This window comes from Megalobrama amblycephala, linkage group LG4, assembly GCF_018812025.1.
Source record: "Megalobrama amblycephala isolate DHTTF-2021 linkage group LG4, ASM1881202v1, whole genome shotgun sequence".
Lineage (NCBI taxonomy): Eukaryota > Metazoa > Chordata > Actinopteri > Cypriniformes > Xenocyprididae > Megalobrama > Megalobrama amblycephala.
The window spans coordinates 32,028,908-32,053,981 of record NC_063047.1 but is presented as its reverse complement, the minus strand read 5'-3'; the positions used below and the strand labels follow the sequence as shown (position 1 = coordinate 32,053,981).

The 25,074-nt window shown below is 37.8% G+C and overlaps 1 protein-coding gene across 1 annotated transcript in view; it reads right to left on the bottom strand.

Moving 5' to 3' along the window:
* The window catches only part of hk2 (hexokinase 2), a 62,611-nt gene that overhangs the window by 12,254 nt on the left and 25,283 nt on the right, over window positions 1-25,074 (bottom strand). The window contains exons 7-10 of the mRNA XM_048188904.1: window positions 19,203-19,386; window positions 16,183-16,344; window positions 9,953-10,186; window positions 1,094-1,398 (exon numbers count right to left, since the gene is read on the bottom strand). Coding sequence (XP_048044861.1) covers window positions 1,094-1,398; window positions 9,953-10,186; window positions 16,183-16,344; window positions 19,203-19,386 — 885 coding nt within the window. The remainder of the gene's footprint in view (window positions 1-1,093; window positions 1,399-9,952; window positions 10,187-16,182; window positions 16,345-19,202; window positions 19,387-25,074) is intronic.

Below are 25,074 nucleotides of genomic sequence, written 5' to 3'. Positions count from 1 at the left end.
GAGATACCATGAGATACTGTGGTCTAGTGTAGGCAAGACAGATGAGCAGTTGATGTTACGAGCACTTTCTGTTCTATATGATTTGTCTCTGCTGATATACTGTACACAATCAGGAATATAATTTTATGAAATTATGCAAGAAAACATTCTCAGAAATTGTTGCCATTTTAAAAGCAAGCTTGAATTGTGCACTTAAATTCTATCAGGAAATGATGCATTATGCACAGTTACAAATTTATATTCAAACACTTTCCCTCCAAATTATATCTTTGATTCTCGGGCAAGATAGAATGACATCTTATTTTGCATGCAGTACATTCTTATTTGTGATCAGATCTCCAAAGCTGTTACTGTTATTTATTCCATGAGCACACAAGAATACATTTTTGCAGCTGTTTTCATAGAACAGTTTATAGTGGCAACATCTGTCAATGGGTTTCAAAGAGGATGGAAAAAACAAAGCAACAAATCCACCAGAGCTTGTATGTAATTACATAAATGTCCAGATTAGAAATAAAATAATAATAAGTAAAATGCAAAACAAAATTCAAAACAAATCAATAAAATGTAAAACAAATCAAGCAAAATGTGAAAAATCAATAAATATGTAAAATGCAAAACAAATAAATAAGTAAAATGCAAAACAAAATCAATCAATACGTAAAATGCAAAACAAATAAATAAAATGCAAAACAAATAAATAAGTAAAATGCAAAATAAAAAAGATAAATGCAAAATACCAAATCTATTTTGGCAAAGCTATTATCCTACTTACAGAACTTACAGTACATGCAGCGACTTACAGTACATTCCAGTCTGTTCTTCACACGTAGCTATGATTTCAGTATACTTGGAATATATTGTACTAGTCATTTGGAGCGTAATTATTGTGCTTTCATTGTGCTTTATGTTCATTTTGGAGCTCGACAGATGTGCTCACTATGAATTGTTGTATGAACTGTTGTAAGGTTTAAAAAAAATTATAATAATAAATAATTTTGCTTTCACACACACAAAATAAATTGGTTTTGGAACACAAGGGTGAATAAAAGAGAAATTTAGTTCACCCAAAAGTGAAAATTCTCACTCTAACCTGTTCCATCCGGTGTGGCACGCACAAAGGTGGGAAGCATTTTAACAGTGGCCACAGAGTGTGTTTTTTTAGCCAGGCCTCTGTTCATCTCATCCTCCATCCTTTTCTTCACCTCCAGGAGCTGATCCCGATTGAGGCGTAGGGTGTCCAGGATACACTGACGTTCCGCATGCTGCTTTGCCAGCCGGTATGCTACAGCTGTAACCATGGCAGCCCCCTTGCCGCTGCCATCTTCAGAGCGCATGAAACGCACGTCGCAGTCGGGCACCAATGATCGAACCATTTTATTCAGTCGCCGGGCAAACCTACCGGAAAAAGCCACAGAGCAAAAGAGTGTGTGTGTGTGTGTGTAAGAGAGAGAAAAGAGTTTAAAAGCAAAGAAAGAAGAGGACAGGAAAAGGAAGAAAAGGTGAGGAAAATGTGAAAGACGGGGCACAGGAAAAAATAACATTAATTCATAATAAAATAGTAGGTTGCATGGTAGAGAGTACATTTAAAGGTCCGAGAACGACTACTTTAAGATTCCAAATTGTAGTTTGGTGATTCTTCAATCTTCAGTTATACAAATTATATATGAACTCAAAAAAATGAACATAAAAATATTTAACATGGCCTTGATCAAACTTCAAGTGGATTTTGGAATAACGTGTGGATTTTTGACATTGTGTGTGATGGGAATAACATTTGGCTCATCTGACATTTTTTTAGAGAGAAAAAAGTTGGATAAGCACTAGACTTGTAAAATAAAATAAAATAAAATAAAATAAAATATGTAAGGGTATGTTAAAAAGTCTGATAAATATAAAAGAAAGAAATTCTGGCAAAACAACATTTTGACATAAAAGATTAAAGCTACTATCCGCCATTTAAAACTATATTGAGTCAGTCTAGGGGACAGAAAAGTTGATCTGAATTATTGAAGGACAATCCCTTGCTATTGCAGCTTCTGTATTTAAAACTATGCATTCATCCAGGTAAAACAGATCATTTCTTGCTGTCAAGTAGTTACTCAATAACCACTTGAACTTGAAGCAAGACTGGAATGAAGATAGATCATTAGAGGAATATTTAAATTGGCCATGTTAGAAAACAGTCTAAATGATGTTATATGATTCATAAATTAACTGCAAAAGACTAAAAGGTTTCATTTGATGTATAAGAAAACCAGTTCAACTGCAACATCTAATATACACTGGAAGTACATGCCGCAGTATAACGGGGCAAAAATAGATCGCTCACTCCCATTGAAATCAATTAAGTTGTGTAACTTTGATTGTAGATGTAAGTGTAGGAGGCAGAAACCTGACTATTGCCTCATTTCAATCTCATTATTGTTGACTTTCCCTTTAAAGAAAGTTGTCTTATGGTCATGCCACACATATTAAAATAAAATACACATGACTGGCATGTGGTGGCAGTTGTGCACAGCCAATCAACACAGACACATCTTGATGTACAAAGATGTATAGTCCTCTCTGAAAGTGCCATCCACACCTTCAGGAAATGTTCAAACATAAACCATTTCTAAGAATGGATGTGTTAGGACCCTGGATGATGAAAGCTGTGAAAAACTGGGCATGCCAGATTAAAATAGCACAGCCAATTAACGTTGATGCTTGCAGATTGCTTTGCATTCATAAAGCATAAGCCATTTAAATAAGTGCTCTGCACAACACCAAAGTTAACTTATTATCAAAGAGAGATAAACATCAGCAATAAGCTAATTGCTGCTGTTGGAGTCTCAGGGCAAACTATTTAAGTATATAATGTTAGAACTGTGAAAGTATATACAGTATATAGTATATAGATGAGTTATTTCATAACTCCTGTTACGAAAAAATAACCCGTGACCCACCCCGTCCTAGACATGTACGTCATCTTACATTTCATACAGTTGATTGGTGATGACAAAAATGAAGCAGGGAACAGCTCACTGCGTGGATATCAGGGCAAAAAAGCCCCTGTATGACTTTTTGTGTCTATAGCTTACATTTCTTACATGAGACCGCCTCGATGACGTACACAGCCTTCAAATGTGACCTCCGGAGGACGCAGCCTTCAAAATAAGATGCAGCTAATGACTTACTCATTTAGACATTTACTGCCAACTACTGGCATTTTTAGTTTCTTAGTTAGTGTATAATTTCATAAAAAAAAAAAAAAATAATAATCATATTTTGGGGATAGTTTACCCAAAAATTAAAATTCTGTCATCATTTACTCACCCTCTTTCATTTCAAACCTGTATGACTTTCTTTTGCGGAAAGTAAAAGAAGATATTTTCTTGGTAACCAAACTGTTTTGGTCTATAAATATACCTAAATTCAAATTCAGAAAGCCCTGGGTATACTTCATTTTTTTACGTGTAGGGTAGTGTGCGCGAACAGTCGAACGCACAGCCTTGCAAAGTATTCATTTGACTCGTACGCATACACCTGTGTTCGATGCATGCAAAGTTTTGAGCAATCTTTCGCGTTTGAGTTACAACCCGTCTAAACATCTTTGTATTCTTTCATGCTAGAGTTGTATAATTGAGGGTACTTTCTAACCTCTTTGCACAATCTCTCCTCTATGTAGGCCTCCATTGTCGCTGTAGCTTGCATGCGTTCCGGTCTGTTCTGTTTATGCAGTTTTTATTTGACTACACTGTGAATCAATGACCCCAGGGCAAGGTTGCCACCTTGTGGATAAACTAATTACTGCAAAAATAAATAAATAATGCGTGTGTGCAACCTGCGGTTACAAAAATCTGGCGGTGCGTGTATATTACGTGCATACTCTACGCTGACCCTTGAGTATGTGTAAAAAGTGAACTATACTTTGGGCTTAAAAGTTTGTGTGTAATAAATTATATGTTGAATCAAATAAAATATTTCTTTCTAAAGCTACTTTTTGTAATGTCTATGTGATGCTTTTCTCATTAACACAATAATGACTTTAAATTATTGTTTGGGGGTAATTTTTCAGCCAAATCTGATTAAATTAAAAAAATGTAATCGATCGACAGCAACAATAACTGAAATAAGCAACAATAACTGAAAATGAAAGAGTTATTATAATAATAAATGAAACTCCAAGACAGCAATAAAAATTCCTAATCACTTTTTTTCTGGAAAATATCTATCCATATTGTTGCACAGCACTCACTAAAAGATCACCAGATAATTTTTCAGTCATACACTTCATTTACATAGTCATTGAGGAATCAGAGGAAATCGATGCATGCAGCCGTGTCTCAGTGGGTGGCTGTTAAAAGCCCCCAGAAATTTAACTCCCTGCTGCGTTTATGGCCTTGCCAAACTCTCTGACAACATCCAGGAAGAATCATGGAGCTAGTGAAACGGGCTCTTATGTAGAGACCAATGAGTTTATGAATGAACTGACGAACCATCGTCCTGCTTTGCTCAGACATTGTACAACACTTAAATGAGTAACAAGTAAGGGTGTGACGAGATCTCGTGGCACGTGATGTTGCCATGACAGAGTGTTAGGATGATTAGGAAAGAATATGCCACCGCTTCGTTTACATTACGCCTCCACTGTCGTTTTGCTTTGTATTTAAATAAAAAACATTTAATTCAGTTGGATAATGGTCGCCGCCACTCCATATTTACAGAGTGACGCGCGATCGTGAAAGTGAAAGTAAACGCGAGCGCGCATTCAAACGTGATTTCAATATCCCGCATTTGAAAGCGGCTCCCTGATTAATGCAAATATCTCTCAATATGAAAGCTATTTTAGGCTGGGCAGTGTAGTTGTAACCATCTCTTAGCTCTGTATCAAAGAAAAATTGGTCTTATTTGCACTTTGAATATTGAGAGAGTGCGAGAGTGCGGACTAGCGAGCTGGCAGTGGTGACGGACGCAAGAGCACGTAAGTGTTTTGCTTAATATCTGTTCTGGGTCAGTTGCTTCGTTTATTATTTGCTGCTAGGAAGGATTTAATTCGTATCTGTGTTTGTCCTATTTCCAACCTCGTCTATAATTGTTTTTTAATTGTACTTGTTTAGAATAACAGCCGCGTTTGCAGACTTTATTGGTGTTATTGCCCGCACTTAAGCTTTAGTTAGTTTCGGTTTTCAGCCATTCACGGGTTTAGGCTTTTGCAGTGCTGATTTGCAAGGCGGGCCTGGCGAGGGAAAGCATACTAGCGCGCAGGACTAGCGAGCTGGCAGTGGTGACGGACGCAAGAGCACCGTCAGCGGGAGCGTTCAGCCTCCTCGTGTGAAGACCGACTCGGGTAAAGACATGTGACTCTACCTGCGCGACTCCACCGAGCAACGAAACCGGTAAACACTTAAGTTTCTTCCCTTCTTTCACACTTTTCCTTCTTCCGCACCATGTGCTTTCAACACATTCCTGTTGTCTCTCAGCAACGCTCCACTAACCCTCGTAAAAGGCAGCGCAATGCTTCTAACCTGCGGTCTATTTACTCCTCTTCTAACACTAATACTCCTCTCTCTGTCTCTGTGGGTCTATGGAATTGTCAGTCAGCAGTTAACAAAGCTGACTTCATTCCAGCCTTTGCTACTAATTCTTCTCTTAATATCTTGGGCTTGACTGAGACCTGGATTCGTCCAGAGGACTCAGCAACCCCTGCTGCTCTCTCTAACAACTTCACTTTCTCTCATGCCCCTCGCCAATCTGGGAGGGGTGGGGGCACAGGTCTTCTCATTTCTGACAATTGGAAATACTCGACTCATTCCTCTCTTTGCAACTACAATTCATTTGAGTTTCATGCTATTACAATCTCAATTCCTATCAAAATTCATATCGTAGTAATTTATCGCCCCCCAGGCCAACTGGGTACCTTTGTAGAGGAACTGGACATGCTGCTGTCCTCATTCCCAGAGGATGGTAGCCCACTTGTAGTTTTTGGCGATTTCAACATTCATCTAGAGAAGCCTTATGCTTCAGACTTCCGCTCTCTTCTAGCCTCATTCGATCTTAATCGGCTCATGACCACAAGTACACACAAATCTGGCAACCAACTTGATCTCATTTACACACGCAACTGCATCACCGACAACATTCTGGTAAAACCTCTGCACTTTTCTGATCATTTTTTCATTACTTTTAATCTTCAACTCCCCATTTGTTCACCACCAACCCCGCTACCAGTTACCTTCAGACGAAACCTGCGCTCTATTTCTTCTTCTGATCTTTCCTCTACTGTATCATCCTCCCTTCCCTCACCCTCACAATTCTCATCTCTGGATGTGAATGCAGCAACAGACACTTTATGTTCCACATTAACTTCTTCTCTAGATAGTATCTGTCCTCTGTCATCCAGGCCTGCACGTGCCACTCCCTCTAATCCCTGGTTATCTGATGTTCTTCGTGAACATCGGACCAAACTAAGGGCTGCAGAGAGGAAGTGGCACAAATCAAAAGACCAATCTGACCTAAGTAGCTATCAATCTCTGCTCTCATCCTTTTCGGCTGAAATTCATACTGCTAAATCCTCCTATTTCCACAACAAAATCAACAGTGCTTCAAACACACGCACACTTTTCAAAACATTCAACTCTCTCCTCTGCCCCCCTCCACCACCACCCACCTCATCCCTTACTGCTGATAATTTTGCTAAATTTTTCACTGACAAAACATCTCCGCTCCACACACACAGGAACTCAGACCAACCACACACACAACCACACACCTCCTCTCTTCATTCTCCCCCCTCACTGAGACAGAAGTATCCAAACTTCTCCTCTCCAGTCATCCTACTACCTGCCCTCTAGATCCCATCCCCTCACACTTTCTACAAGCCATCGCTCCTACACTCTTACCAGCACTGACACACATCATCAACACATCTCTCCACACTGGCACTTTCCCTAACACATTCAAGCAGGCTCGGGTAACCCCACTGCTTAAGAAACCCACATTAAACACGTCTCTTGTAGACAGCTACAGACCTATTTCTCTCCTACCATTCATAGGAAAAACACTTGAACGAGTTGTTTTCAACCAGGTGTCATCTTTCCTCTCACAGAGCAACCAATTGGATGTCAATCAATCTGGTTTCAAGAGTGGCCACTCGACTGAGACTGCACTGCTGTCGGTCACTGAATCCCTGCGGATTGCAAAGGCCGATTCCAAATCATCAGTTCTCATTCTGCTCGATCTATCTGCTGCCTTTGACACGGTGAATCATCAGATCCTTCTGTCCACCCTCTCATCACTGGGCATCACAGGTACTCCACTTCTCTGGTTTGAATCCTATCTCACAGGAAGGTCTTTCAGGGTTGCCTGGAGAGGGGAGGTATCCAAAGCTCATCAACTGACCACGGGTGTTCCTCAGGGTTCAGTTCTTGGACCCCTCCTCTTCTCCATTTACACTACATCACTTGCTCCCATCATTCAGGCACATGGTTTCTCCTACCATTGCTATGCTGATGACACACAACTCTTCCTTTCATTCCAACCAGATGATCCCACTGTAGCTGCACAAACCTCAAGCTGTCTGGGGGACATCTCGGCATGGATGAAAGAACATCATCTACAGCTCAACCTGGCTAAGACTGAGCTTCTCGTCTTCCCTGCCAATCCGACTCTAAATCATGATTTCAGCATCCAGCTAGGCACATCCTCAATTACCCCGTCAAATTCGGCCTGAAATCTTGGAGTAATCCTTGATGATCAACTGACCTTCAAAGACCACATTGCAAAGACAGCTCGGTCATGCAGATTTACACTATACAACATCAGGAAAATCAGGCCCTTTCTAACAGAACATGCAACACAACTTCTGGTCCAGGCCCTGGTCATTTCTAGGCTTGATTACTGCAATGCACTTCTGGCTGGATTGGCATCATGCACAATCAAGCCTCTACAAATGATTCAGAACGCAGCAGCACGTCTCGTCTTCAACGAGCCCAAAAGAGCCCACGTCACGCCTCTCTTCATCTCTCTTCACGGGCTACCACTTGCTGCTCGCATCAAATTCAAGGCGTTGACGCTTGCTTACAGATCTACCACAGGCTCAGCACCCTCCTACTTCCACTCACTCTTACGAGTCTACACTCCTACCAGAAGCCTGCGCTCATTAAAGGAGCGAAGGCTTGTGGTACCATCACAGAGAGGCACGAAATCACTTTCCAGAACATTCTCATTCACTGTCCCTTGCTGGTGGAATGATCTTCCTGCCTTCATCCGGAATGCGGAATCCCTGGCAATATTCAAAAGACAGCTGAAAACCCATCTCTTTCGTGAGCACTTAACCTCATCTTAAAAAAAAAAAAAAAAAAAAAAACCTTCTTATTCCTATCCTTTCACTTCCTCTAATCCCTCTCTATTGTAGTTTAGGATAATCTGAGCACTGCCTATAACTTTTGCCTAATTACATTATGAGCACTTCTTGTCTATTTGCCTCGTCATGGCGACTCGCTTGTATTCCTCACTTGTAAGTCGCTTTGGATAAAAGTGTCTGCCAAATGAATAAATGTAAATGTAAATGTTATGGTTGCACTTTTTGTAAAGTGTTACCATAAAAAATTAATAACAGTTTTCTGCACAATTAAGCACAAACAATAAGGTTTCATTTGTTAACATTAGTTAATGCACTGTGAACTATCATGAACTAACAATGAATGACTATTTTTATTAACTAACATAAACAAAGATTAATAAATACTGTAGCAAATATATTGCTCATTGTTAGTTGATGTTGGTTAAATCATTAATGTTAATAAATGAGACCTTATTGTAAAGTGTTACCATTTTTATTTATACTGTTTTTATTTCTATAAGTTTGTGGAAAGGAGTTCAGTTAGGAGGTCAAAAGTTGTAGAAGCTCATAAATCATGTACAGTAATGTCTGAAGAGACTGAAATCGTACAGAAGAGAAGTCAGTCAGTTGAGTTAGTGGCAAAACCTTTTACAGTACTTGAGTATTGTTGTCTTTTACTGCATATGATAATTCATACTCAGAAAGTAGAACTGAAATGACATTCATTAAGATGATTAGTTAAAACATTTCAAATACACCTGCAGAATATTTTTTCTAGTCATGTATTTCGCCATTGAGGATTTCTTAAAAATGGTGTGTAAAAATATTGTCTCGTCTCGTCTCGTGAGATACCTGTCTCGTCACACCCCTAGTAATAAGGTATAAATGCAGAGACAGAATGATCTATGTTTTTAGAGAGTAAAACTTCTTTGAAGATCAGTCTAGATTAGTCTATTGCGGTCAGTCTATTTTCTTGTCAATCCATTACAGGGAAGTGAAACAACAAAGGTTGTTTAGTCTGTCATTTTTATCAGTCTTCAATCAAAGGAGTATGACAGTATGACAGCTAAATTCAGTTCAATTTTTTTTCTCAATCAATCAGTGTCAGAGCAGTTAAGTCAATAATATTACTGAATATTAAGTTTCTTTTAAACCCAAACTGTGCAAGACAAAGGATACAGTGGCACGGAACTAAAACTCCATCAGATCACAGTAGGGGAGAAAAAAAAAAACCTCCCAAAAGAGAGCTGTTGCGAGTTGGCTAGTGCAACGCTACTTGTAACTGCCTTTCTCTGTCTCACTCCTTCTCCTTTGCTGTTTAACACACGGCGAAAACTCACTTTAATTACAGCACTGGTGAGCAAGTTGAATTTTGTGCCTCAATAGCTTTACTGAAACGCATTTACCACCTACAAGGGGTCCAACCTAACAGTAATGAGCTTTTGAGTATTTTGTTGAGTTAGAACAACCGAGAAGAAACAGAAAAGAAGTGGAAATCTAACATCTACAAATTACATATGCCATGGTATTCTTTTAAGTACATTGGAGTGTAAATACCATGGTGTATGAATAAGGTAATCATTTGGTACCACAGCAAGCGCACACCAGTACTGACAATGGACTCACTGTGGGTGGTTTTTGTAGACCGATCCATCAACGCCGATAGTGGTGCGCAATTTCTCTGCGGCTTTGTTATCTCGGATCTGCCGTAGCACAGCCGCCAGCGTGGCAGCACAGAGATGGGCCGCACGCGTAGACACAATCTGACACACCCTCTGTGTGGCCACACAGTCTTCAGGGGACGGGTCCAGTCCGAGTCCTCTCAACAGCTGCTCTGCACTCACCAGACCTTCGTTATTCCTGCAGAAGAGACAATGTTGCTTCTGATTAATTTGGGGGTTTGAATGAATATTAACCTGAATATCCATAAGTCAAACCATAAGTGACAGTAAAAACCTTTACATCACATAATGTAATGTAAAAATGTAAATGCTGTTCTTTTGAACTTTCTATTCATCAAAGAATCCTGAAAAAAAAATGTATTACAGTTTCCAGAATAATATTAAGCTGCACAACTGTTTTCCACATTGATAATAATAAGAAATGTTTCTTGAGCCCCCAAATCAGCATATTAAAATGATTTCTGAAGGATCATGTGACACTGAAGACTGGACTTTGCTGCCACAGGAATAAATTAACATTCTATTTTAAATACATTTAAAATTTATATTTTATTATAAATTGTAATAATATTACAATTTTCTTTTTTTTTTTACTGTACTCTTCATATTATACAGGAATGAAATAGGGTGTTGATCTAACTTGTGAAGTTTGTGTCCTTGTGCTGCTGTCATATCAAAATGCTTAGACACTGTATAGCTCAACTTTTCAAAATTCTTATCCTGATCTTATTTGTAGGAAATAAAAAAAAGATTTATTTTCACTTGTGGTCTGTGACTTTTGGATCAATTCACAGACACATACTGTGCCTCTTGGTATGAATAATTCAGAAATAGGTTTTTCTAAGAGATGTGATATTTAGCAATACATCAAGAATGTGCATCCAAGGTGGCATTATTACTTCAAGCTCTAATTTAATTACATTTTAATTATATACAAATAACAATAATAATTCTAAATTTCAATTTGTTTTTCTGCCAACTTCAAACTCCAGAAAGTGTGATATCTGAACAGGTTAACAATGTTAAACCCAAAGTACAAGTTTAACACTCATTTGTGCTCAGCCTGTGACCTTATGGTGGGTCTGGCAATAAGGTAATTTTGAGAAGCAAATTACTTCTGTGTGAGGCGCACTCCCGACTGCTAGGTTTGCTGGAGAGAGGGCTAAATATGGGGACAGTCAAAGCGAAACGGGGTCCATTTAATGAGGTTGCAACATAAGAGACTGCCACTCTCAAGCATGGGAAAGTTTTAGTAGTAACTTAGTATCACTGCTTTCTGGAGCAGTATCCAAAGAACTGTCACCAATTACATTCTGTTGCAGAACTGAAAGCATTAAAGGTGCAATATGTAATATTTTTGCAGTAAAAGATCCAAAAACCACTAGGCCAGTGTTATATATTTTGTTCACTTGATTACTTACGATATCCCAAATGTTTCCAACTATTTCTAAATCATGAGAAAACTGCAATTTTAACCAAGGCTCTGGGATGTGGGAGGAGTCGCCTGTCAATTGCGTCATACCTGTGTTACCCTCGGTTTCCGGTTTTATTATGTAGAAACCATGGAAACACCGAAGACGCTTTAATATATTACATGTTTTAATAGACAAGGAAACAACTGTTTTGATATATTTATAGACAGAAAACTAATTGTTGTTATATAGCTCAACACATTATTATTGTTTAAATCTAATTCTCTTGATATTTTGCGAGTACCATGCTTTACCATGCCTCAGAGAAAAACACTATTTTGTCAAGTAGCTAACAGCATAATCAGATGCAGCTTTATTTTTAGTAACAGTAATACACAATTTTCTCCATCATACAATACCTTTTAAAATTAATTGCATGTGATTTATCAACACAAGACATCCAGCATTTAATATGATATTCTAAAATCAATCTATCTTACTGCAGTGTGCAACAGTGTCTCACAGCAGCCGCCTAGCAAACGCACAGAGTAACGTTATAATATTTTCAACACACTCAAATGTATCTAATATGATAAACAGAGCTGTGTTACCTCATACTCATGACCGGAAAAGCGGAGGCGGCGCCGGCGACTGTTTCATAATAAAAAAGTTCCGCTGCTTGTGAGGCATGTTTTGTGCAATCGCTCCAGAGTCCTCGTTCAGCTCCCACAACACTCGGTCCTGCTCTGCTTCATACTACAGTAACGTTATCGCATCCATGAACGTGATTTCTTCCCGAGTCCTATCCCTATTTTGCACCGTCCGTTGAGGTGAAGACCACATGTCCCAAGATTCCAAGCTCAAATTTGGCATCATCAAGCTACGCCTTTGTTTTGAATAGGCCTCTAGCGAAAATTATTACATACTGCACCTTTAATGCATTATTTGTGGAAGTTTTTTTTTAATCATGATTAAATATTTTATTTTTTAATATTAAATTGACAGCCTAGATTAATAATGAGAATAATTATTATCATGACAAAAAGAATCAGCGGCTGTATTCACAAAAAATCTTAGGCTAAAGGTTGCTCCTAACACAGAAATCCAGTGGCGTAACTTTGTTTCGTTTTGTGGGACAGTAGTGTGTGGGGGGAGGGGGGGAGATTGCATAAAAGAAATATACAATAATAAATAGGGATGTCCAGATCCGATCACGTGATCGGAAATCGGGCCCGATCATGTGGTTTCAGACTCGATCGGAATCGGACGTTACCTCCCGATCAGGACTCGGATATATATGTATATATATTCTCATTATTTTTAACACATCTATAGTGATGCGGTGGCACAGAGTTGGGCCTGTTTCACAGTGCAAGCGTAAGCGGCGCGTGAGTAGCGCATATTTTTTTCAGCGTGCATGTCAACCAACGGATGCATTCACACAGGCAGCAGGAGCAGCTCGTAAAGCGTCAGGCAGGAGCGTCGCGTAAGCAGCAGTGCCGCGATCGTCTCGGCACCGAGTCTATCCCTGTGTCTCAATCAGCTCCCTAGCTCCCCAGGTCGTGAATCAGTATATAATGAAAGTGAATGTGGCTGATACCCTGATCAGTGCCCTGACTACTGAACTAGGGAGCTGATCGAGACACGCGCTGCGCTGCTGACGCGTAATTAAAGTGAAAGCACACTTTTGATGGACAAAATAAATATAATTTCACACAAAAAGTGTTCAAAATGCACACAATACGCATGTCTAATGTGTTTTAACAAGAATTTGAGTGTGACAGAAAAGAAAATTAAGAATCAAAAATAATAATAGAAGATTTACCCATTTAAACTTGTTTTTTATTATTCAGTTTGGGTTAAAGTATGGTGTATTATAAAAAACTAAAGTAAACTAGCCAGAAAATATGATATATATAAACATTATTTTAGTTATTACACAGACTGCAGCATACTCAAATCAAACCAAATATATTTGTTTTTATATTAGCCTTTTTTATATTTACTGTTGCACTAAAGTGAAGTGAAGTGAACAATTTATGTTATTTATTACTTGATTGTTCAAGCTACCTCACAGAAGTGCTCTGTTTGTAATTAAATAAAAAATAAGGAACGTCCTGGATCTGTTTTTTTTTTTTCGCTCTTCTTTATTCTTTTTTTGATGTATTATAGAAGTATCGGGTCGGGACTCGGTATCGGCAGATACTCAAAATCAAATGACTCGGACTCGAGGGCAAAAAAACCTGATCGGGACATCCCTAATAATAAATGCACACAATATAACATTACGATGTCCAGAAATCAATTTCAGTAGTAAATCGAGTTTAATTTATTGACACAGGTTCAATTTGATAATTTTATCCTTACATCTACTATAATATCATTTGTTTAGTCCTGAGAGTATTTACATTAGTGAAGAAATACGTAGATCTGCATTTAAGATTCATTTGTTCTAATGGACTGGTGGAAGAAGTTCTTTTAAGCGTGCCAGAGCTTCTGGGTTGTTATTTTATTCTAGGTTTATTCTCTTTAAAACCAAAGATGTTCATTAGAGATTGTATATCAAGAGCAGGGACACGTTTGCATTTTGTTTTGTGATTTCACCTGAACGAATAGAAGCGCTTGTCTGTGTGAAGACTGTGCACGAGCACCAAGAGAACACCGCTGCCCTTCGCCACTGATAACAGCAGTAACGATTTCAAATAATAACAAATAATTCAAATAATTCAAATGATTTTAAAAATAACACATTTCACCACCAGATCGCCTCTTCTTTAACACAAATGAACGAATTGCTAATCAACTACGTTTCTTCTGTATTAGGTACAACCGTGCCACGAGATGTTTCAAAAAGTGTTGGTGACAATATTGACCATATCGACTGTATTATCCATCACTATATGTGTACAGTATTTTTGAAAAAGTGGTATAAATTTATTCACTAGGGCTGTAACGGTACATGTATTTGCCTCGAACCGTCACGGTTTGTTGCATAATAAATACAGTCAGTCACAGGCGATCCACACTCCAATCCAGAAGGGGGTGTGTGCAACAGGAAAAAGCGCAGAAGAAGAACAGTTGATATATGCATAGATATGTTTATTTGTAATCTCTCAACCATTGTTTCAACCACGGAAAGAAACCAATAAAACATCTTGAGAATAATATCTCACATAGCATTACATTTACCTCTGGCAAGTGTCAGCCCACAGCATGTTAGTTCACTAGAGAAATGAACTCTAGAGGGGAGCATTTCATTAAAGCTGCAGTCCACGATTTTTCCTCTTTGTCGCCATCTCTGTTTGAAACCTGCAATTGCAGTAATATGCGGAATAGGAATCTGTACGTGCGTTGTGCCTCGGCACAGCTCCTCGGCGCGGGTGAATCTAATGTTTGCTGTCAATCACTACACCGGTGTGGATACTGCACTTCAGAATCACAGATTCTACGTCATGAAAGTATGACCAATATAAGAATTTTCACTGGAAAATATCATCTGAACAAGTAAAAAAGCATTAGGCCTACAATAAATCGCGCCAATGATGATTAAATCTACCGATCGCTTAGCTCGGATCATGCCAAACCGTGCAAATTATTATTACTGTTATATTGTTCTCAAATTGTTAATGTTAACAACATCAGCATTATGTGACTATGTGTATTTAGTTTATATTAGAGTTACCTGTAGATTTCAATTTCTGTAGCCACTCCACAGTCCAAAGTATTTTGCTTTTTGACTATGGGTGAATATCCAGTTGTCACTGATGATTGTCATTTGGACCTTTCTGGATTACAATCCGCCATCAAAATGATAAGTTTAATTATTTCAGCTGCTGTGAGAAAAGGCTATAAATGATCCGCTACCGGCAGCATCCTCACGTGATAAAACCGACTAGCCTGGACGAGACTCCTTCCTTTCTGTTTACGGACGTGACGTAATGACGCTCTTATTATAAAACATTATTACAAGCTTACCATTGAGAATCGAGCTAAGATAATGAGATAGTTTTGAACAGTGGCTGGTTATGTACTTGCTCAAAAATTGTTTTTGGATCATTTTTAACCAAAAAAAGTTACAGACTGCAGCTTTAAATATATACACTATAAGAGGTTGAGAGAAGGGAGAGTGATAAGGGTTCGCACTCAGAAATGAGTGAAGAAACGCCACACCTGCGGGCGCAGGTCGGTTTAAATATACATCCGTGTAACAAAGGGTGTATAATTGTGAAAAAGTCACTGGGAGCCGTCATAGGCAGGCAGCGCATTGTGTTTTTTACGCACTCTAATTGGGAGCACTGAAGCCATATTGGACAGGCAGTGAATCAGTGTGCAAACACCTCCATGAGGGTGAAGAGACACTAGAAAGGGCATGTCTAGAGTAAAAGCACGAACCTCACTGTTTATTTCTTCAACTCCAGATAAGGGTACTCCCGAATCTTAGTAATTCAGGCAGCATTTTAGCCTTTAGTTAAATACGATTGTTATTTTTTTTATTTCTTATGCACATGTTGTGATTATTTTATGATTATTTTAATTCCTTTTCTATGTAAAGCACTTTGAATTACCATTGTGTATGAAATGTGCTTATAAATAAACTTGCCTTGCCACTATATTAGCTTTTATATTCATTATATTTACTTTACCTGTTAGTAATGTCTTAATTGTTTAATATGTTTTTAAAAGACTTCATTAGTGAGGTATGTACCGTAACTGAACAGTGATGTTTGTGTAGAGTAGAGTAGAGCTACAAAAAGGTACTGACTTTTTATTTTCGATGGCAGAGACAAAGGAGGTCTGGAAGTGGCCAGTGGTGAGCAGATCTGGAGTGGTGTGTCCCTGGAACAGCAGACCGTCTTTGGCCATTTTCACCAGGATGAGTCTGACCAGCTCCCCCATGTACATCCCACTAATCATCTTCTCAAATCTGCATGAGAACAAAACAGGGTAAGGCTGATGAGCGCGATGAACACGTGTGTCATGATGCAGTGTGGCGGTATGGGCCAATGGTCGCCTAGAGGTTATTGATTCCACACTGGGGCAACCCGCGAACCAATCATCATTATTCACTTGAGTGAGACAATTAACCCCAGGATGCTTCAGGGGGACTGTCCCTGTAATCAGGGGTGTAGGAAATATTTGTGAAAACAATAAAAAAATTGAGAGTACATTCACAGGGTCAAGTGTTGATTGTTAATTTTAAAAACTCTAGAGACATGACCTTGAGAGTAATTAATGTAGAGGAAACAGGGGTCACTTACAACAAGGATTGAATGTGTGACAAAAATATGAAATAAAGTATTTTAAATGATATTTTAAATCTTTAAAGTCACCATGAAATTAAAAAGTCACCATGAAATTATTGTTTAATTATATATCCATGCACAGCATTATTTAAAAATTCATGTGCCCTTGCATTTCTTTAATCAAAATAACTTTCTCTTCCTCTGATGATGTGTTTACTGGCATGAGGGCGGGACAACCTGTCACCAACAGCAAACCACAATGATCCAATCAATTCCCAAGGAACAAAATCAAGTCCCGCCTTACATTTTTTCTTGTTCGAGAAGCCATTTCACTCTTGATATATGTTACAAAAGGGAAGAAAATACTATTGAAACTTTGGTTTGATACAGACTTTAAAACATGCAATAAACATGCATGCTGAAGATTATTCCCGATCAATATAGAAAAGGATTGGACTCATTTAAAATAATTATATGTCTGAACATGTACCACTAACACTTGACAAGCAAAATGTGACAAAATAATTGATTGTTTTATCATTTTAAACCTATCAAACATATTTTTGTGAAACATTTTATTTGAAAAGTGTACCAACCTTTAAAATAAAATGGCACTTGATATCTTGTAACCTGTGTCTTAAGTGTCCAGCACAACAGTTTTCAACATTTATAATAATAAGAAATGGTTCTTGAACACCAAATCAGCATATTAGAACGATTTCTGAAGGATCATATGACACTGAAGACTGCTGAAAATTCAGCTTTGCCAAGAATAAATTACATTTTAAAATGTATTAAAACAGTAAAGAGTTCTGATATTTCATAATTAGTGTTGTCAAAAGTACCGACCGCGATACCAAATCGGTACTGAAATTTTAAAAATGTGACGCTTTGAGCGCTGTTGAGAGGATTCGTAAACACCTCTGATTGGCCATTGTGTTCACGCGCTGATCAGATACGTCTGTGATTGGCTACAATGTTCAGTGCTTCAAAAACATGTTGTAAATACACATTAATGATGCTCTTCATGGGAGCATTCGAAAACCCAAATGAAAACCACTTCGGCCTTTTTCCTTATGGTTAGATTTCTTATCCATGGGAACAAGAACATGTTTGCAGTACTCAATCTGCTGATAGTCTAAACATTCATCATGTCTCAGAGAGCAGGGTATGCGAGAGAACAATAACAGTGACTTGCAACTGTAAAGAAAAGGCATATTCCCATTGATTGATTGTTCACAGAATTCTGGGAAATTACATTAAGCTAACCTGGGATCTCTGGGGGGAAAAGAAAGAGGTCTCAAAAGCTACTTTAATAGTGCTGAGATATTGGTATGTCAAGTCATGTCACCTTTATTTATATAGTGCTTTATACAATACAGATTGTTTCAAAGCAGCTTCACAGTAATAAAGAGTAAAATAAAAAAGCAGCTCTAAAAAGATAGAAGACAAATTATGTACATGTGCAAATCAAATAAGGCAATCAATTGGCCCCACTGAGGGCATTTAGAGAGCTCAGCCACAAGCACTCATAGCATAATGGTATTTGATTACAGTTCTGCATTTTCTGAGCTTTCAGAGTGCTGGTTCTTTAAAGCGAAATGAAAGCGCCCGTGGAGTCGCAGTGACTAGGGTCAGAAACAGTAGTTTTAAAACTCCCAAGACCTGTGATTTTTATTCAGAAAAGAAGGCTAACGCAGAGTGAATGATGGCATAAGAGTTTAAGGTGCAGTAAGGGATTTCTGAGAAAAACTGTTGATATTTGAAATCACCCCAAACAAACACACCCCTCCCTTCATTGCTCCGCCCCCAAAATGCATGAACACTCAATGCAAGAGTGGATGTCTCTTTATCAGAAGCAAAGCAAAATAAAGCTTCGCGAAAAGTAAAGCAAAGATGACGAACGAACCACAAGGAAGAACAAAAAAAATTAACATACAGTACACAAGCAAGAGCTTGTTAGTCGCCAGCAACACACACTCAAAACCAGTGTTACTCAGAGCAGAAACGACGCAACCTCTGCATCCTTTTTCAGGCCTTCCCACTTAGGTCTCTCCAGCACTGGAAAGCTTTTCTAATATTAACACGGGTCCTAAAGCTCTTGTCTGAACATAACCCTTTCTTTTTCCAGTGACCTTTTCTCTTTTGTAATGTCTCTCAGCTATCTCTCTTTCTACAGTCTTTCTTCAAATCTCCCTGTTGCGCACTCATCATGAGTGGACACGCCCCCTACTGCTGCTTGGCTACATGCGTGTTGTGTTGCTCATTCCGATCCACCTTTAACTCACTTTCTAGCTGTTGCAGCAGGAGCATATGGTCTACCTAACAACGTTCACACTTGCCTTCTAAGAACGAACGAAGTCCACCTGTGACTTGGTGTCACCATGGTGACAACCTTGTTACCGGTTTCCGTAATTGCCTAGTTGTACAACCGGCTGACATAGCTGCCCTCTAGGGAAAAGTGCTTCAAAGGCTTTTTGTATCAACAAAAGAACTGTCGGGAGTGGCACTAACTGTCAGGTGCAGGACTGTCACTCACAGTTGTTTGCCGGGGTTAAGGGAGCCAGCATCAATCTCTCTGTCAAATTCAGTGCGGAGGTCATCCAGGGTGCCATCGTCGCCGAACGCACCCCACTCCATGTTCACACACATGCGACCCTCGTCACCATCCACCAGCTCCAAGTGCCGCATCTCCTCCATGTAGCACGCATTGGTGCCTGTCCCTGTAAAACACATACACTACCATGAAATTAAGCAGTTTTGTCTTATTATTTATTCTTTTTGAGTTTCTAACAGGCTTTTAGGCAGTTTTCAAGTCCTATGGGTAACATTACTTGAAGAGAACTGAACTGAGAACATGCTGACAAAAAGGAGTTTTCATCCTTTTTGACCAATGAATTTCCTTTTTCAGTAGTTCATGATTAATGTATAAGTACTTAAAATGATTTCATGTATATGTAGGATTTAACGTAGAAGTACTTAAAAGGATTTCATAGGCACTGCTGGAGATAATTTTTTCTCATTTGTATGCATAAGAGTTTTTTTTAAGTATACTTCTTTATATATGAATATCTTCACAAAGAGAAAAAAAAATGACCTGAAATTTGAGGCTCAACGCAGGATTGAGATTTTTTAAATTTACTTTATATAAATTTCCATAATTTTTCAAGTTTTACATTTCCATGACTTTTAAAGGCCTACGATTTTCCATGACTGTGGGAACCCTGTTTCAAATACCTTCTTCTTTTCTGAGATTTCCCCAAATTCATTTTCTATTTTAAGATAACCTTAGACATCTGATGTATATCCCAGACTCTGGTGATACCTTACAAAATATGTCCATATAAAAGACTATAAAAATAAATTCTCTATGGCATTATGTTGAATCTTTGGTGGTGAAGGAGCTCTTTGTGAAAATGGGTGTGTTCAATTTATTATGTGTGAATCATTATGTATGAACCCTGTCAACATGCCAAAACTGTCCTGCAATGACAGAGGAATGACATGTTAAGGTCAGAAAGCTTTTTAAAGATTAGGATCACGCAAAGGAAACTCAAAGTAGCTACCTAAAGCCAACATTAAACGGCATTAAACAACATGAACAATATTTGTGTGTAAACTTTCTTTTCCTTTAAGTGTGCCTGCACCTATTAGATGCTCTGCTTTTTTAGATATTAACTTTCATGTAGTGTGTGAGGGGTTTAAAGGGAAAGGAGGGTTTTAGAGAGACCGATCAAGCGGTTTCAAACACTGTGAGAAAAGAGTTGATGCTGCAATGTAAAGTACTGTGCATAAGTCTTAGGAACATTAGTATTTTCACCAAAAAAAAAAAAAAAGTTTCTTACTTCATGTTAACTAACGTTGTTAACTAATGTTAACGAATGAAAGCTTTTTGTAAAGTAATATGTAACAACTCACAGAGCATGTATGAGAGCAGTTTCTGAGAGCGATGGATTTAACAAAACTCGCAACACAGATCTGAGATCATATCCTGAACGTAGCAAGCATATTTCAAGTTTTTTGAACATATTTCACACATTATGTTCACACATTACTCTCCTCCTCCAAACATGAATCGGCACCATGTAAGTGCACGTATTTCATTATGTCTTCTTCAAATTAAATATATTTGTGACACTGATACAGCGGTACGTTTAATCATGAACGCGATGACATGATGAATTATTCACAGAAGACAATCATGTAGACCAAAATTTCAAAGAAGAATATTACTCTTTCTGTGTAAAACTGACGTGTGTCATTTGTGCTCGTAAACGTAATGAGAACATTCCTTCTTCCTTCCTTCTTCCTCAATTTTCTTATAGACCAATAGCTCTGCAAAAATACAATGCAGATATTTCTAAGAATAATTTAAGGTTAATAAAGGCCTTCTGAAGCAAAGTGATGCATTATGGTAAGAAAAATATCCATATTTAACAAGTTATAAAGTAAAATATCTAATTCAACCAGACCACCTTCTGTATACAACTTGCAAAGAAAGTGTTCACAGTTAAAAATGTCTACTCTACATCCTACGCCTTCCATATTCAACTTACGAAAAAAGCTTAACTGACGCAACATCAGTTATAAATCAGTTATAAATTTGAAGTATATCAGGGCCTTTACAGACCCATTTCTTGAGTCTTTTTTTAAATCTGAGGTATGAACGACCAGTGCCAAAACAGGGGGTTTCATGACGCTTTAAAGTGTTTTTGACCTTGAGTCATAGGAGAACTCTAACAACAAAATTAGGAACCCTCAAAATTGCATAATAGGGGCTCTTCACTTATATTTTTAAAGTATATAATGCATAATCACAAGTAGGGTTGTAACGATATACCGGTATGATATAGATATATCACGGTATGAACACGTACGATTATCATATCGTGTACATTTGCTTACTTACGGTATGGTAAAAATAAAAAAAAAATCAAGACGCAGAATTACACTTGCGCATAGACAACAACTTTCCACTTCACTAAACTTGCTCCACACCCACACATACAGCAGACAATGTCAGAGACAGAAGTTGCTATCTCTATTCTCTGTGCCCCGTTGAAAAATAAGTTACAATTTGCATTATGGGAATACATTAGATATAGAAAAACAAACGCGGGGCTGTCCTCGAGTGCAGATATCCAAAAACAATGCGGGCGCAAAGTAGGCCTACCTGCAAAAGGAGGAAACACATCAAACATGTTCCCCTATATTCGAGAACACCATCCGTGTAGATGCAGGTATGTTCCGTTTATAACTTAGGTCGTATGATATGCGTGATGGAGAGGGAATCCTGGAATCCAGTCATGAAAATGGAATGTACAGTAGGGTGACCAGACGTCCCCGTTTTCCGGGGACAGTCCCGGTTTTTGGTGCTCCGTCCCCGACTGGAGCTGTCCCCGGAAATGTCCCCGTTTTATATCTCGTTCAAAATAATCCACAAATACATTGCAAAAAAGTCTAGCCAGCATACAGCATAGAGGTTTCTTAATGGTGCTGTTGTTAAAATATATATATATATTTTTTCTAAACATATCTCTCTATTAAAATATGCTAAACAGTTCAATACCACTTTTCTACAGTATCCATATACACCGGCAGCGAGTTCACGCACACCGCAGCTGAACACAGACACGCCTCCTGTCACTCACTCATCGCAGCGGCAGGCCTCGAGAATCTCGTTCAGTCCGGTTGAAGGGTTTTTGTTATGATATAACACCTGATATGACAACTTTAGCACGTGTCAGCTAAACATTCATTCAGTGTTTCCCATTAATGACCCTGTGCGCCGCCACCGTTTCATAATGAACCGAAAATTTAAAACATAAATGGTCTCTACGTTGTATTTTGCCAACGAACTAAAATCGAAACCGTGATAAAACAGCAAAATACAGTGATTAAGTATAGGCTATATGCAGTCTGTTTATGCTGCGTGTTTTAAAGAGACGTGTGCACTTTGCTCACACGATCAGCTGGCGATTTGGTGATTAAAATTAAAGCTCAAGGATTTATCTTAGAAATTGGCTACAAACTAGTATTTTAATTTCCTTATACGTTGTGTAAAGTAGCCTAACCAAATATATATATATATATATATATATATATATATATATATATATATATATATATATATATATATATATATATATACATTTTTTTTTGTATATATGCATTTGTATATATGCATTATGCATAGTGCATTTGTTACAATAGCCTATATGGATATTATTGTCATATGAATAATTATATAGCTAGGCCTAAAACATTATTATATTATTATTGTATTGTAATAATTGTTTGGCATCCTAAAACACCTAAAACGATATAGACTTTATATCACAACTAAAAAGAAGAACTAAAAACCCTCGTTAATGTCCAGGTACAAGTCAATGCTGTTTCTTTGTGCACACTGTACATGGATTGAAGCTCTTAATTTTGAGCGCACCAGATTGATGAATTTAACCTTAAAATGTACAAAATTTTCTTTCGGGGGTGCATGCAAATCTGGTCACCTTAATGTACAGTATAACGCAGCGATGTCAGGTAAAACGCGCGATTTGTTGGACTGATGAATAAAACGAAAGCAGAGCTGTACAATAAATCAGATCGCGGCATGGTCTAGGCGGGGTCTTTGAATATTAAACGCAAACAGACTGCTGTATAAATATATCTGTCTGTTTAACGTGTCTGCCTGTGTGAATGAGCTGCGCTGTTTCGTGTACTACATACTTAAGTATGCGCGGCGCTCTTATTGTTTTGCCGTCTCGTTATCAGAGGACATGAACACAAACATATCCACGGTTGCTCTGAGATAGCGCTTAATGAGGATTTCATAATTTTATTTGATAAAAACTATTGTCAGATACACTGAAACTCAAAGCTCTTCACTACATCCCGTCAAAATAAAAGACAGGTTTTTAACTCGAAGAAATTGACAAATTTATTATAACTGTTAAATAGAATGTACTTCTCAAAATAAAAATAAAAAAAGTTAATTTCATTTCCATCATTTTTGATAATATTTGTATTAAAAAAATAAAAGCCAGAAGAATTAAGTCAAAGCAGAATTTCTGAATTTGAATTATTAATAAAAGTTGTTCAATTTCTAATCCATAATAATTTATTAAATGTATTTGATTGTTTTTGATTATTGAAATCTGAATAGAGAAAACAAACATTTTAATTAATTTATTGGTCATTTTAATTGATGATATAAATAAAAATTGATTGTTTAATACCGTATACCGTGAAACCGTGATATTTACTCAGACGGTTATCATGCCGTGGAATCTCATACCGTTACAACCCTAATCACAAGTGCCATGTATATGCCCTTTTCACTGAACTATACTTCAAACAAACATCATCCAATGGCAAGAAACCAAAGTAATTGAAATGTCTAGCCGTGTGAAGTGGTACAAATCCATCATCATGTCCCATGATAAGAATGACCTTTATCAGTTGTCTTTGCTTTACATATTTGTACTAGTAAAGCAGATAACAAAACTGGGAAGTTCAAGAAAATGCCAAAGGTATGATGCATGTTGGGTGGGTCTGTTCTGATCCTAATCCTAGTGATACAATATATCATTCACTTTTCTCTATTACTTTTACAAATACTTGAACGGTGCAGTCTATTCATGATTTCTGATTAGTGACAAAGGCATTTCTTTCTGTTAATATTCTAAAATGAATGCAAATACAAACAAACTAAATACCGCACATCTTCTGCAATGCAATTCCTCTTAAAAATCCCCTGCAGTCTGTGTGTTTTCTAAGCACTATCTCAGCGGATTCCTACAAATCCTTAAATAATAAAAACACATGTTCAAAGGTGCAGGAGAATTTACTTCATCAGATCTTCATGATGTTCAAATATATTATATCAAATGTATGCTCAACAGTGCTGGTCTGGCTTTGTGGAGGATGACAAGGTAAGTCTTGGGTAAGCTTGTTTTATTAGTCCAGCTATCATAAGCCGACTGCAGTCTCTCAACACTGTCTTTGAATTCAAAATAAACCTGCTGCCTTCAAATATGCATTAAAACATAATGAATTACGGAATAAACTATATTTAAATTTATGAAATACTGTGGCTCTGTTGCGCATTCCTCTGCAAGCTATATATATATATATATATATATATATACTTCCTAACAGAAACAAACAGAAAATAAACAGAAATAAACTCCAAAAATTCAGCTGTTCTCACTCTTCAGCTGTATTTCCACATCACCAAGAATACATTTAGTCCACTGTAATTTTAATCTAATGTGAGAGAGTGTTAAAATGATGTACAAATTAGAGAGTACAATATCTGAGGCAGTGCATGACACACAAAGTTGTTGTGAAAGACTCTTTCATCTGCTCTAGTCTCTATAATTACATGTATTTGACACACTATTGGGGAA